Source organism: Ranitomeya imitator, chromosome 3 (genome assembly GCF_032444005.1).
Source record: "Ranitomeya imitator isolate aRanImi1 chromosome 3, aRanImi1.pri, whole genome shotgun sequence".
In the NCBI taxonomy this organism is placed as follows: Eukaryota; Metazoa; Chordata; class Amphibia; order Anura; family Dendrobatidae; genus Ranitomeya; species Ranitomeya imitator.
In genome coordinates, this window is record NC_091284.1 from 787,594,755 (window position 1) to 787,608,140 (window position 13,386).

General features: G+C 46.7%; 1 protein-coding gene across 2 annotated transcripts in view; it reads left to right on the top strand.

The window, feature by feature from the left end:
• Positions 1-7,366, top strand: part of PIWIL4 (piwi like RNA-mediated gene silencing 4) — a 214,488-nt gene extending 207,122 nt beyond the window's left edge. For both annotated transcript variants that reach the window (XM_069759169.1, XM_069759170.1), the window contains exon 21: positions 7,047-7,366. In XM_069759169.1, the coding sequence (XP_069615270.1) occupies positions 7,047-7,163 (117 nt within the window). In that variant the 3' untranslated portion in view covers positions 7,164-7,366. The remainder of the gene's footprint in view (positions 1-7,046) is intronic.
• Positions 7,367-13,386: the final 6,020 nt, after the last annotated feature.

Below are 13,386 nucleotides of genomic sequence, written 5' to 3' on the forward strand. Positions count from 1 at the left end.
ATTAGTAGAGAGTTACAATAGTCCAGACGAGAATGAATAAGTGAAACAGTAAGAGTTTTTGCAGAGTCGAAAGTAAGAAAAGGGCAAATTCTAGAAATGTTTTTGAGATGCAGGTAAGAAGAGCGAGCCAGTGATCGGATGTGGGGGGTGAATGAAAGGTCAGAATCAAGGATGACCCCAAGGCAGCGGGCATGTTGCTTTGGAGTAATGGTGGAACCGCACACGGAGATGGCAATGTCAGGCAAAGGTAGGTTAGTAGAGGGAGGAAACACGAGGAGTTCAGTTTTTGACAGGTTAAGTTTCAGATAGAGGGAGGACATGATGTTAGAGACAGCGGTAAGACAATCACTGGTGTTTTCTAAAAAGGTCGGTGTGATATCAGGAGAAGAAGTGTATAATTGGGTGTCGTCAGCATAGAGATGGTACTGGAAACCAAATCTACTGATTGTTTGTCCAATAGGGGCAGTAACACTAACACTACATACTTACCTACCGCTGTCTGTCCCCGGCGCTGTGCTCTGCACTCCTCCTGTACTGGCTGTGAGCGTCGGTCAGCCGGAAAGCAGAGCGGTGACGTCACCGCTCTGCTTTGCGGCCGCTGTGCTCACAGCCAGTACAGGAGGAGTGCAGAGAAGCAGAGCGCCGGGGACAGACAGCGGTAGGTAAGTATGTAGTGTTTGTTTTTTTTTACTTTTACGCTGGTAACCAGGGTAAACATCGGGTTACTAAGCGCGGCCCTGCGCTTAGTAACCCGATGTTTACCCTGGTTACCGGGGACCTCGGGATCGTTGGTCGCTGGAGAGCTGTCTGTGTGACAGCTCTCCAGCGACCAAACAGCGACGCTGCAGCGATCCGGATCGTTGACGGTATCGCTGCAGCGTCGCTTAATGTGAAGGGGCCTTAAGTCCTTGCTTGTCCCTTTGCGGTTCTCTTGTTGTGGACTTTGTTGTTCAGCACTTTCTTTGTTTTTGTTCATTTGTCCAGCTTTTCAGTATGGATCTATTCAGTTAAGCTGGAAGCTCTGGGCAGCAGAGTTTGCCCTCCACACCTTTAGTCAGGTGTGGAGATTTTTGCATTTCTCTGCGGTGGACTTTTTCTAGTTTTTTTTACTGACCGCACAGCGTTCTGTTCTGTACTATTTCTATTTAGCTAGTAGTGGCCTCCTGTGCTAAATCTTGTTTCATACTACGTATGTCATTTCCTTCTCCTCTCACAGTCATTATTTGTGGGGGGCTAATCTATCCTTTGGGGATTTTCTCTGAGGCAAGATAGTTTTCCTGCTTCTATCTTTAGGGGTAGTTAGCTCTTAGGCTGTGACGAGATGCCTAGGCCTAGTTAGGAGCATTCCACGGCTACTTCTAGTGTTGTGTTGAGCTTAGGGACTGCGGTCAGTATAGTTGCCACCTGCTCAGAGCTAGACGCATGTTGCTCCCTAATCACCAGATCATAACAACAGGATCCACCATTCACAATAGGTGATGTCACAGCTCCCCTCCTCCTCCTGTACAATGACTGATAACACCTCTATATACAGTAGATCACACAGGATCCACCATTCACAATTGGTGATGTCACCGCTCACCTCCTCCTGTACAATGACTGATAACACCTCTATATACAGTAGATAACACAGGATCCACCATTCACAATAGGTGATGTCACAGCTCACCTCCTCCTCCTGTACAATGACTGATACCACCTGTTATGACCTGGTGGTAAGGACAATAATGGATCTGGTGGTTAAGAGCACACGGAATGACCTGATAGTTACAAATAATATAGGACGAGCTCTGAGGCGTGGGAACTCTGCTGACCGCAATCCCTAATCCTATCACACACACTAGAAATAGCCGTGGATTGCTCCTAACGCTCCCTATGCAACTCGACACAGCCTAAGGAACTAGCTAGCCCTGAAGATAGAAAAATAAGCCTACCTTGCCTCAGAGAAATTCCCCAAAGGAAAAGGCAGCCCCCCACATATAATGACTGTGAGTAAAGATGAAAATACAAACACAGAGATGAAATAGATTTAGCAAAGTGAGGCCCGACTTACTGAACAGACTGAGGATAGGAAAGGTAACTTTGCGGTCAGCACAAAAAAACTACAAAAAGACCACGCAGAGGGCGCAAAAGACCCTCCGCACCGACTCACGGTGCGGAGGCGCTCCCTCTGCGTCCCAGAGCTTCCAGCAAGCAAGACAAAAAATCAAAATAGCAAGCTGGACAGAAAAATAGCAAACTAAAGAAAAACAAGCAGGAACTTAGCTTCTGCTGGGAAAACAGGTCACAAGAACGATCCAGGAGTGAACTAGACCAATACTGGAACATTGACAGGTTGCATGGAGCAATGATCTAAGTGGAGTTAAATAGAGCAGCCAGCTAACGAATTAACCTCGTCACCTGTGGAAGGAAGCTCAGAAGCCGCAGCCCCACTCACAACCAACAGAGGCAGCCCATGGACAGAACCAGCCGAAGTACCATTCATGACCACAGGAGGGAGCTTGACAACAGAATTCACAACACCACCTCTATATACAGTAGATAGCACAGGATCCACCATTCACAATAGGTGATGTCACAGCTCACCTCCTCCTCCTGTACAATGACTGATATCATCTCTATATACAGTTGATCACACAGGATCCACCATTCACCATAGGTGATGTCACAGCTCCCCTCCTCCTCCTGTACAATGACTGATAACACCTCTATATACAGTAGATCACACAGGATCCACCAATCACAATAGGTGATGTCACCGCTCACCTCCTCCTCCTGTACAATGACTGATAACACCTCTATATACAGTAGATCACACAGGATCCACCATTCACAATAGGTGATGTCACAGCTCACCTCCTCCTCCTGTACAATGACTGATAACACCTCTATATACAGTAGATAACACAGGATCCACCATTCACAATAGGTGATATCACAGCTCACCTCCTCCTCCTGTACAATGACTGATAACACCTCTGTATACAGTAGATCCACCATTCACAATAGATGATGTCACAGCTCACCTCCTCCTGTACAATGACTGATAACACCTCTATATACAGTAGATCACACAGGATCCACCATTCACAATAGGTGATGTCACAGCTCACCTCCTCCTGTACAATGACTGATAACACCTCTATATACAGTAGATCACACAGGATCCACCATTCACAATTGGTGATGTCACAGCTCACCTCCTCCTCCTGTACAATGTCTGATAACACCTTTATATACCGTAGGTAACACAGGATCCACCATTCACAATAGGTGATGTCACAGCTCACCTCCTCCTCTGTACAATGACTGATAACACCTCTATATACAGTAGATATCACCGGATCCACCATTCACAATAGGTGATGTCACAGCTCACCTCCTCCTCTGTACAATGACTGATAATACCTCTATATACAGTAGATAACACAGGATCCACCATTCACAATAGGTGATGTCACAGCTCACTTTCTTCCCCTTCTTAGTGACCTTTCCTCTGATTAGACCATACTTTATTCCAATGCATTAGAGTGAGTCTATATATTGCTGCTGTACATGTATCCAACGAGAAGCAGGAGTTTACTAATATTAGGCCTTGAACAGCTCAAGGAAAACACAGTCACTGAATCCAATAAAAAATATATCTTTATTAATACATAGTCTAAAAGTACATACAGCAAACCAGACAATTAGTACAGGTAAAACCAGCAGATGACAATAGCCATGCCACAAACAGCATGTAGAGCAGTCACCCAAGGTACGGTGACCCCTGCAGAGGAACAAAACCCATCAATCAGCACAGCACAGCACCCATCGCCTCATAATGATTTTCACCACTTATACAATTATCAGTAGTGCCACATAAAAGAGGGGATTCTTTAGCTAGTAGCAATAATAGTCCATAAGACAGTGTAGCGAGGCATACAAACACAATGGGCCACCATGCATATTACCTGCCGTGATGAGTCCGGACCAACGCAGAGGACACCGGGACACCCCGACGCGCGTTTCGGTGGCTATACCTTCCTCAGGGGGCGCACGGTGTCATATGGGCATATAAGATCGGTCTTTGCCCATATGACACCGTGCGCCCCCTGAGGAAGGTATAGCCACCGAAACGCGCGTCGGGGTGTCCCGGTGTCCTCTGCGTTGGTCCGGACTCATCACGGCAGGTAATATGCATGGTGGCCCATTGTGTTTGTATGCCTCGCTACACTGTCTTATGGACTATTATTGCTACTAGCTAAAGAATCCCCTCTTTTATGTGGCACTACTGATAATTGTATTAGTGGTGAAAATCATTATGAGGCGATGGGTGCTGTGCTGTGCTGATTGATGGGTTTTGTTCCTCTGCAGGGGTCACCGTACCTTGGGTGACTGCTCTACATGCTGTTTGTGGCATGGCTATTGTCATCTGCTGGTTTTACCTGCACTAATTGTCTGGTTTGCTGTATGTACTTTTAGACTATGTATTAATAAAGATATATTTTTTATTGGATTCATTGACTGTGTTTTCCTTGAGCTGTTCTAGTATATTGGCAGTTATCCATATTGTCCATGCATGGTGGGTGCATATTGAGTGACTTCTACTTTTCATCTATATGTTTACTAATTCTTTGCACCACCAATGTTGCTTATTGGAATATTTTTGTAATATTAGGCCTAGTGGCCTAGGTGAAAGTTGCAATTTTTGCTTTTTAATGTAGGTAGTAATATGAAAAATAAAAATACCAACTATTTAAAAAAAAACGAAACCTAAAGACCTGATTAAAACAATAGGTCATTTTTTTATGTGTAACAATTTCAGAAAAATGTTAGTCAACATAAATTGCAAAGACTTTGAACATCCCACCATCTATAGCACGTAATGTGTCAGTGGCTTCGTTTGTCAACGCGTTTCAAAGTATAGAAGCTTCTTCAGGAGACCCATGATAGAGATACTTTCAGCAGAAGTCGGTATAAGTAGACACAGATAATACCCTGTTTGTTCTTTGTGGCTTTCCAGTACTTCTTTTTTTTAGATTATTGGATGCTCGTGATCTGTGAGCCCCCAGGCATGAATGGGACTTACAAAAATATTTAGAATTGAGAGTCCTCAGTGGTTGATACCTTTTAATGGCTAACTGAAAAGATGGTAACAAATTGCAAGCTTTCGAGACTACACAGGTCTTTTATCTACTGGCTAACACGGTACCGAGATATATATCTTTCCTGTAGGACATACAAATCACTGCATGGGCTGAGGAATACTTCCAGGAACCTGTGACCACTGTTCATCATGCGATCCACAAATGCAAGTGAAAGCGGAGATGAATCCATATATCAGCACAACCCCGACACGCTGCCGTCCATTCTGGGCCAAAGCTCATTTATAAAGGGCTGAGGCAACGTGAAAAACTGTTCTGTGGTCGAATGAGTCAAAATGTGAAATTCTTTATGGAAACCCCAGACGCCGTGTCCTGAGGACTCATGAGAAGAGGGACCATCCAGCTTGTTTTCAGCGCACAGTTCCTCCAACTCTGATGGTTGGGGCGGCATTATTGCCTATGAAATGGGCAGATTACACATGAGAGGCGCCATCAATGCTGAGTATAATATAGAGGCGTTAGAACAACATCTGCTCCATCCAGACAGCGTCAATATCAGGGAAGATCTTGTATAATTCAGCAAGACAAAGCTACACACACACTGCATCCATCACAGCAGCACAGCTCCGCAGAGGAAGAGTGCAAAATGTTCAGTACTCAGAGACACGGCCGAGGTGAGGAGGCTGAGCCCGACCACCACTGACCAAGACACAAGTACAAGGTGTTCTGTGCTCCAAGACACGGCAGAGGTGAATAGTCTGAGCCCGACCACCACAGAGCAAGAAACAGAAGTGCAAGGTGCTAAGTGCTCAGAGACACGGCCGAGGTGAGGAGGCTGAGCCCGACCACCACTGAGCAAGACACAGAAGTACAAGGTGTTCAGTGCTGAGCAACACGGCTGAGGTGAAGAGGCCGAGCCCGTGAAATATCTAAAGACAGGTTTTATGGACTGGTGAAATGAGAGTGACTCCTCGTGGGTTAGATGGATCGGTCTGTGACCGGAAAAGAGCTCCGCTTCCACTCAGACAACAACAAGGTGGACCTGCAGACTGCTATGGGCTTGCTTTGTTAAAGATGAGCTATTTGGACATTTTTGGGTTGAAATGAAGTCCCCAAACCTACTCCCAGTTTATAGAAGACTGTTTCTTAAAGCAGTGATACAAGAAAAAGTCTGAACCCTTAAAAAAAACAACTGGATTTCTATGCAGGACGATGCTCCATCTTAGAATCGAAGTCTCCACTGAAAGAATAATGAGCCCAGCCCCTTCCTCACCCGGACTAAACCTACTGAGAACTTTCGGCCCTTATACGAGAGAACCCCCTCTCTGATCAGTGTCTGGGGCTGGGGTTGGTGCTGCCCAAATAGTGGCGGGTGTCGCACTTCCACAGATCTTATATTTATGTTGGCAATGCTTTCTTTCAGCTGGTGACTTGACATTATTTTGTCCCGGGACCGCTGCAGCCAGTCAGTAGTATTCCAGCATATATAGCATAAGCAATTAAACAAATGTAGGTCCTCTAGAGGGACTAAAAAATAAAGTAAAAAAAAGCTGAGAAAAACTGGTGGTAAGATGCTAAAAAGAAAAAAAATAATCGCAAAATTTAGGCACAACTCCTGAATTGCGTCTAAATTTTGAAACTTTTCAGTAAATATATTTATTGAAAATTTTAATGAAATTTTAAACAGGAAAAACAATAAAACGAATCATTACAATGTCCAGAGCTAGACTTTCAAAGCTTTTACAACAGAATTCTGGTTTGAAAGCTTCGAGTAATCGGACAATTGATCCTTAATTTTAAGGAGAATTGTGGAGACAGAAAAATAGCAATTCTCGTGTTTCAATTTTTCATTTTAATTTCTTTATTTTTCAATTAGGAAAAGTAGATTGAACCATTTATTTACTTTTAGGTATTTTTTATTATTTGTGTTTTTATGGTGTATTTGTTATTCCTTCACAGGGCGTGATCCGCGTTCCCGCTCCATGCCAGTATGCCCAAAAGCTCACCTTCCTTGTCGGACAGAGCATCCACCGGGAGCCGAGAATTGAGCTTTCAAACACCTTGTTTTACCTATAAGTTGATGTTTTATACAATATCCCAGTAATGGCGGTAGAGATATGACATGGAAGAATCTGCCCGCCAGGTTTATGCATGGAAGTTTTCTGGTGTCTCTATCTGAGGCTCTGATTTTCACTTTTGACAATCGTTACATAGGTATATAGGAAGTTTTTTTTAACATTTTGATAAAAGTTTTTTATTAAAGTTTTACTTGCATTTTACTGACTGGTGTGAATATTATATATTGCTGCTCACCTCTGCTGGATACAGCGCAGGTCACTTTACCTGCGACCAGGCTCATCTGCACATCGGGCACCATGTCAACCCTACAGATGTCCGTGATGTTGCGGTCTTGGCCCATATAGCTCAGCCCTCTCCTATTCAGTGCCATATCAGATCATTCCACTGTATCACTGGACCATTTTTGTGACATTGGACTCTGTTACATACCCTTATGTAACTGCAATAATACTGGGCCAATTTTGGATATTAGATTCTCTTAAAACTTAGTTCTGATTATCCTCTGAGTTAACTATGCTACACAACTGCGCCAGTTTTGTAGTGGACTCTCTAACAAACTAAGCTCTGCCACGTTGCTGAGTCAACTTTACGGTACCGATGTGAAAGCTTTGTGTTGAATTCTGCTGCAGAATCATTGTTGCGTTAATGTTGCTATTTCGCTGGGCGTGTTACGCCTTTCTTAGCGCGTTTATTCGTGTTCCTCATTTCTGAGTCTGCCTTGCTCCTTTGTTACGCCAGTTGTCCTAACCCAACAGCTTCCGTTGCTCTACTGGACCACCCTACTGTACCAGCACCACCTGTCCGTGCTGCATTACAACTGCTCATTTAGACCAAAAGCTTCAAGGATCCACCTCACCAGATGAAACAACCTCTTAGAAAACCGGTATGGGCTCATAAGAGTCTAAATGCTTGAGCCATCGCTATGGCATATGACTAGCCAACAGGGCCGCCTCTGCAATGAGGCAAAATGAGCAACTCGCTTAAGGCGTCGGTCTCAGGTGTCTCTTGAGGGGCAGCATTTTGCTTCCTCCTATAAGTGGGAATCGGCCAGTTCTTCAAACCAGTTAAACTGGCTGCCAGATCAGAAAAGTAGTAAAACATTGGAACTCTTTTTTTCTGCATTCAGTTTTCAGACCTGGACACACTTGAAGATTCAAGCACCGGGACTGGGGTAGAGGAGCGCTATTCGGCTCGCTGGTCCAGGGTGCAGCAGTGTAATGAGTATACCTCATCACCTGCTGCCATCACTGCTGCGCTGCAGAGGTGGAGGAGGGTAAGTGCTCCGTAGTGGACGAGGAGGATAGTGTGATAGCACGTATAATGAGGGAGCAGTGTAGAGAATAGTGTGGAGAGGTGGCTGCATAGGGGGATAGAATGGAGAGGGGGCAGCCTGGAAAAAAAGTATGAAGATGTAGCTTGGAGAGACAGTATAAAGAGGGGGCAGCATAGGGGATTGTATTGAGAAGTGGCAGTGTGGGGACCAGTATGGAGCGGAAGCTGTGTGGAAGGACAATATAGAGAGGGGGGAAGCATGGGAGGACAGTATGGAGAATGACAGCATGGGAATCATAGAAGATGGCGACAGTTTGAAGGGCCGGCAGGTTCGGAGGGAGTACATAGTGGAGGCCATAGTTCTTAAGAAAGGACATTGAGGCAGTTTTAATTTATAAAGAGAGATGGTGTGGCGGTTGTAGTTCAGAACTGGGAATGGTGTGGAGGCCATGTACCATGAATGGGATAGAGTTGGGGGGGGTTCAGATTTTGTGCAGGGGACACAGGGTTTATTATTCAGGGTCACAGCGTAATTGTCATGCCCGTGGACTTTACAGTCACAACTGCCCCGTTCTCCGATACCTCTCCGCTCCGGCACACCGGCGTCTGGCTGGTCGGGGGTTGTGGCACGTCACTCCCGTCTGTCGATCTCACGGCCGGTGGTAGTTCTGCGCAGGAGCCTTAGGCCACGGCCGAGCGCTCTGCCGTCTCCTTAGCTGTACGGCGTCTGACCCGGAAGTCCTCCTTGCTCCAATCAGGATTCTTCTCCAGGTATATCAGGCCGCCCTCCCTTAGTGGAGGCGCCTAATTATTGTGTGTGTACTTGCTCAGTGTGCTCACGCTAAGGCCCTCTCAGCTCTTCCTATTTGTCCTACTGTGTTCTCTATCAGTCCTGCAGCTCCCTGCTGTCTCAGGCTTCCCTTGTTCCTGGGATCCCTGTCTCCTGCTCTGTCCAGGGATCTCTCGGCTCCTGGGTTCCACTCTTAGGTCCCTATCTCCCTCCTGGTTCCTTGTCATTTCCCTCTCGGCTTCCCTCCTTCTGCATCTCTGAACCTACTCAGCCCTCTTAGAACCCTGTCCCCCTGCTACCTGCTGACAGCTGTCCAGTCTGCCGTATCCCTCCTTCTGCATCTCAGAACCTGCTCAGCCCTCTTAGGACCCTGTCCCCCTGCTACCTACTGACGGCTGTCCTGCCTGCCTTATTCGTGTTAGTCCTCTGCTTTCCTGTGAGCCGCCCCTCTCGGTACCAGCCGTCTCGGTGTCTGACTCCTTCAGTCCTGCCTCTAACGATCCCTGTATAGAGGTCTGGTCACCTGGTTCGCTCACCCGAGGGAGGTTCACCTCAACCCAGAGGGTCCACTCTTGGAAGCTCGCCTCTCCTAGGCGTCACAGTATAATCAGGCCATGAACCCCGTTGGTGCCTCTGGCTCCGCTCAGAAGGAGTTAGTGTTTCTACGAGAAAATCAGACTCGCATCATGTCTTTTATGAAAACCTTGGACTCCCATCTCTGCTTTACAGGCTGCAGATCCTGTAAATGCCTCCCAGTTATCCAGTCTCCAGCAGGAGCTTGTTCAGCAGTGCGACACGCAGGCTCACATATTGACGTATATGGCTTCCGTGGACGACCGCCTGCTTTCCTTACAGTCAGCCGCCTCGTCGCAGGCGTCGTCTCGCGTCTCTGATTTTGGTCCTCCCAATCTCGGAAACCACCCCAATCGCAGAGGTATAGTGGAGGTCCTAAGTTGTGCAGGGGTTTTCTAAATCCATGTTGCCTACACTTTGAATTATTACCCCAGCAATACTCCACTGATAGGGCAAAAGTAGCTTTCACCGTGTCTCATCTGGAGGGTGAGGCTCTGTCTTGGATAAACCCCCTCTGGGAATGGGACGATCCTTTAGTCTCTAATCTTCTGGCCTTTTTAGATGCCTTTCGTAGAGTTTTTGACGAACCAGGTCAGGAAGCTTCTCTTACCGAGTCTCTCTTTAATTTCCACCAGGGTGCACTTACGGTCGGACAGTAGGCTATTCGCTTTCATGCTATCTTCTGAGTTGGGGTGAAATAATGAGGCACTGGTAGGGGCTTTCTGGTGGGGTCTCTCAGGCAAAATTAAGTATGAGCTAACAGGTTGGGATACTCCGGCCTCTTTGGAGGATCTCATTTCATTAGCCACTCGAATAGATTTACGTTTCCAGGAACGTTCCCGAGAGTCAGCTATGGAGAGGAGGTCCTTTAGATCACCTCCCGCAGTGAATTGGCCCCCCAGTCCACGATCAACCACGGCACTACTATGTCCACTGCAGAACCTATGCAGGTGGATCAGCTCAAGGTGGCTGAGCTCCGTCGTAAGGAGAGACGTGCGTTGGGCCAATGCTACTATTGTCTTCTCATTTCCTCCGTGCTTGCCCTGAGAGACCGGGAAACTCGTCCACCTAGGCCAGGTAAGAGAGGCTTCCCTAGATGCACCTAATTCCTCTCTACCCCTTACTATGTCCGTCCGTCTTCTCAAAGGATTGGATTCGGGCTCGGCGGGCAACTTTATTTGGCTTGAAGAGGTGAACAAGTATCAGATTCTGGTAGTAACTCTGAAAAATCCTCGTTTGATTGCTTCGGTGGTTGGCAAACCCCTGCAAGAATAAGTCACCATGGTTACAGCGGAGGTGCTGATGCAAATTGGAGCCTTACCTCAGGAAAGGATTGCCTTTTACGTCTTGCCCAACCTTTCTCATGCACCACTTCTTGGTCTTTCCTGGCTCAGGTCACACGAGCCAGATCTCGATTAGCGCTCTGGTGAAGTTCTTCGCTGGGGTCACTCTTGTCACAAGCAATGTCTGTTGCCTGTTACACGGCCCGGCTCTTCACGTTCTTCCTACGATCTTCCTGGGCTTCCAACTGCTTACCAGTCGTTTACGGATGTCTTTGATAAGAAGGAGGCGGAGACTCTTCCGCATCGGCCATATGATTGCCCAATCGAGTTAACCCCTGGGACCTCCCCTCCTAGAGGAAGGATCTACCAGCTGTCTCCTCCAGAGACCTCGGCCATGTCCGATACATCCGGGAGAATTTGGCCAAAGGTTTCATATGGAAGTCCTCTTCTGCGGGGGCAGGTTTTTTCTCTGTCCAGAAAAAAGATGGATCCCTCCAACCGTGTATTGACTACAGAGGTTTGAACGACATCAGGGTCAAGAACAGGTATCCTCTGCCCCTCATTCCTGAGCTCTTTGACCGTCTGAGAGGAGCCCGGGTCTTTACTAAATTGGATCTCCATGGTGCTTACAATCTGATCCATATACGCGCAGGAGATGAGTGGAAGACCGCTTTTAATACACGGGACGGCCATTATGAATATTTGGTCATGCTCTTTGGACTGTGCAATGCTCCAGCGGTGTTTCAGGAGTTTGTTAATGAAATCTTCCAGGATCTCCTATACTCTTGTCTCGTGGTATATTTGGATAACATTCTCATCTTCTCGCTGGATCTTTCCTTCCATAGAAAAAGTGTTTGCCTTGTATTACAACGTCTACGGGAGAATCTCCTCTATGCCAAATTTGAAAAATGTCTGTTCGAACAAACCTCCTTGCCTTTTTTGGGATATATTATCTCCGACCCGGGTTTGAGAATGGATCCTGAGAAATTGCCATTTGAGAATGGCCATGTCCTGTAGGAGTCAGGTCCATCCAGCGGTTTCTAGGCTTCGCAAACTACTGCAAGCAATTTATCCCTCATTTTTCCTCGGTGTCCAAGCCTATCTCCGCTTTTTCCCGTAAGGCAGTTAAGCCCAATACCTGGACTTCGGAGGCCGAAGATGCCTTTCAAATTCTGAAGCAAACCATTGCAACTGCCCCAGTCCGACATCAGCCTAAGATCAGCAGGCCCTTCATCCTCGAAGAGAACGCCTCCTCCAGCCCACGCTGGGTAGGTACTTTCTCAGAAGACATCATCTGGTCATCTAGTTCCCTGTTGGCTTTTCTCTAAATCGTTTTCCCCATCTGAATGCAATTACTCGATTGGAGACCTTGAATTGTTGGCCATAAAATTGGCTCTGGAGGAGTGGTGATATCTTCTGGAAGCGGCCATTCATCCCTTCATAATCTAAACCGACCACAAAAACCTGGCCTATATCCAGTCAGCCCAAAGACTCAATTCCAGGCAGGCCAGATGGTCCCTGTTTTTTGCCCGCTTTGACTTCAAACTTCACTTCCGACCCGGCAATAAGAACACCAAGGATGTTGCACTGTCCAGGTCCCTTCAGTCAGCTGAGGCGGAGGAGGTTCCTTTGCACATTATTGAGCCTGCTAAGATCATCACTGTGGCTTCTGTAAATCTTGTTGTTCCTCCTCCGGGCAAGACCTTTTGTTTCTGAAGGGGGGAGAGTAGAGGTCTTACGTTGGGGACACTCCTCCAAAATTGCTGGGCACGTCGGGATTAAAAAGACTCTCGCTCTCATCTTTCGCTATTATTTGTAGCCATCCCTCCATCAAGATGTGTCAGACGTTGTTACCTCCTGCATCTCCTGTGCTAAGAACAAGGTTGCAAGACGATTACCTTCCAGTCCTCTCCATCCTTTGCCCACTCCCGCGGTTCCTTGGCAACATATAGCCATGGACTTTATCTCAGACTTGCCTCGTTCCTCTGGCTGTTCGGCTATCCTGGTGGTGGTGGACCAATTCTCCAAAATGACTTATTTTGTTCCTCTGCCTGGACTACCATCAGCTCCTGAGTTAGCCAAGATTTTTATCAAATTTTCAGACTCCATGGATTCCCTCTGCGTATCGTGTCAGATCGAGGAGTTCAGTTTACTTCCCGGTTTTGGAATGCACTCTGTAAACTCATGGGAGTGTCTTTGGTTTTTTCTTCTGCTTATCCACAGACCAACGGGCAAGTGGAACGAACTAATCAGGTTTTGACATCTTACCTATGTCACTTTTCCAACGCTCATCAAGACGATT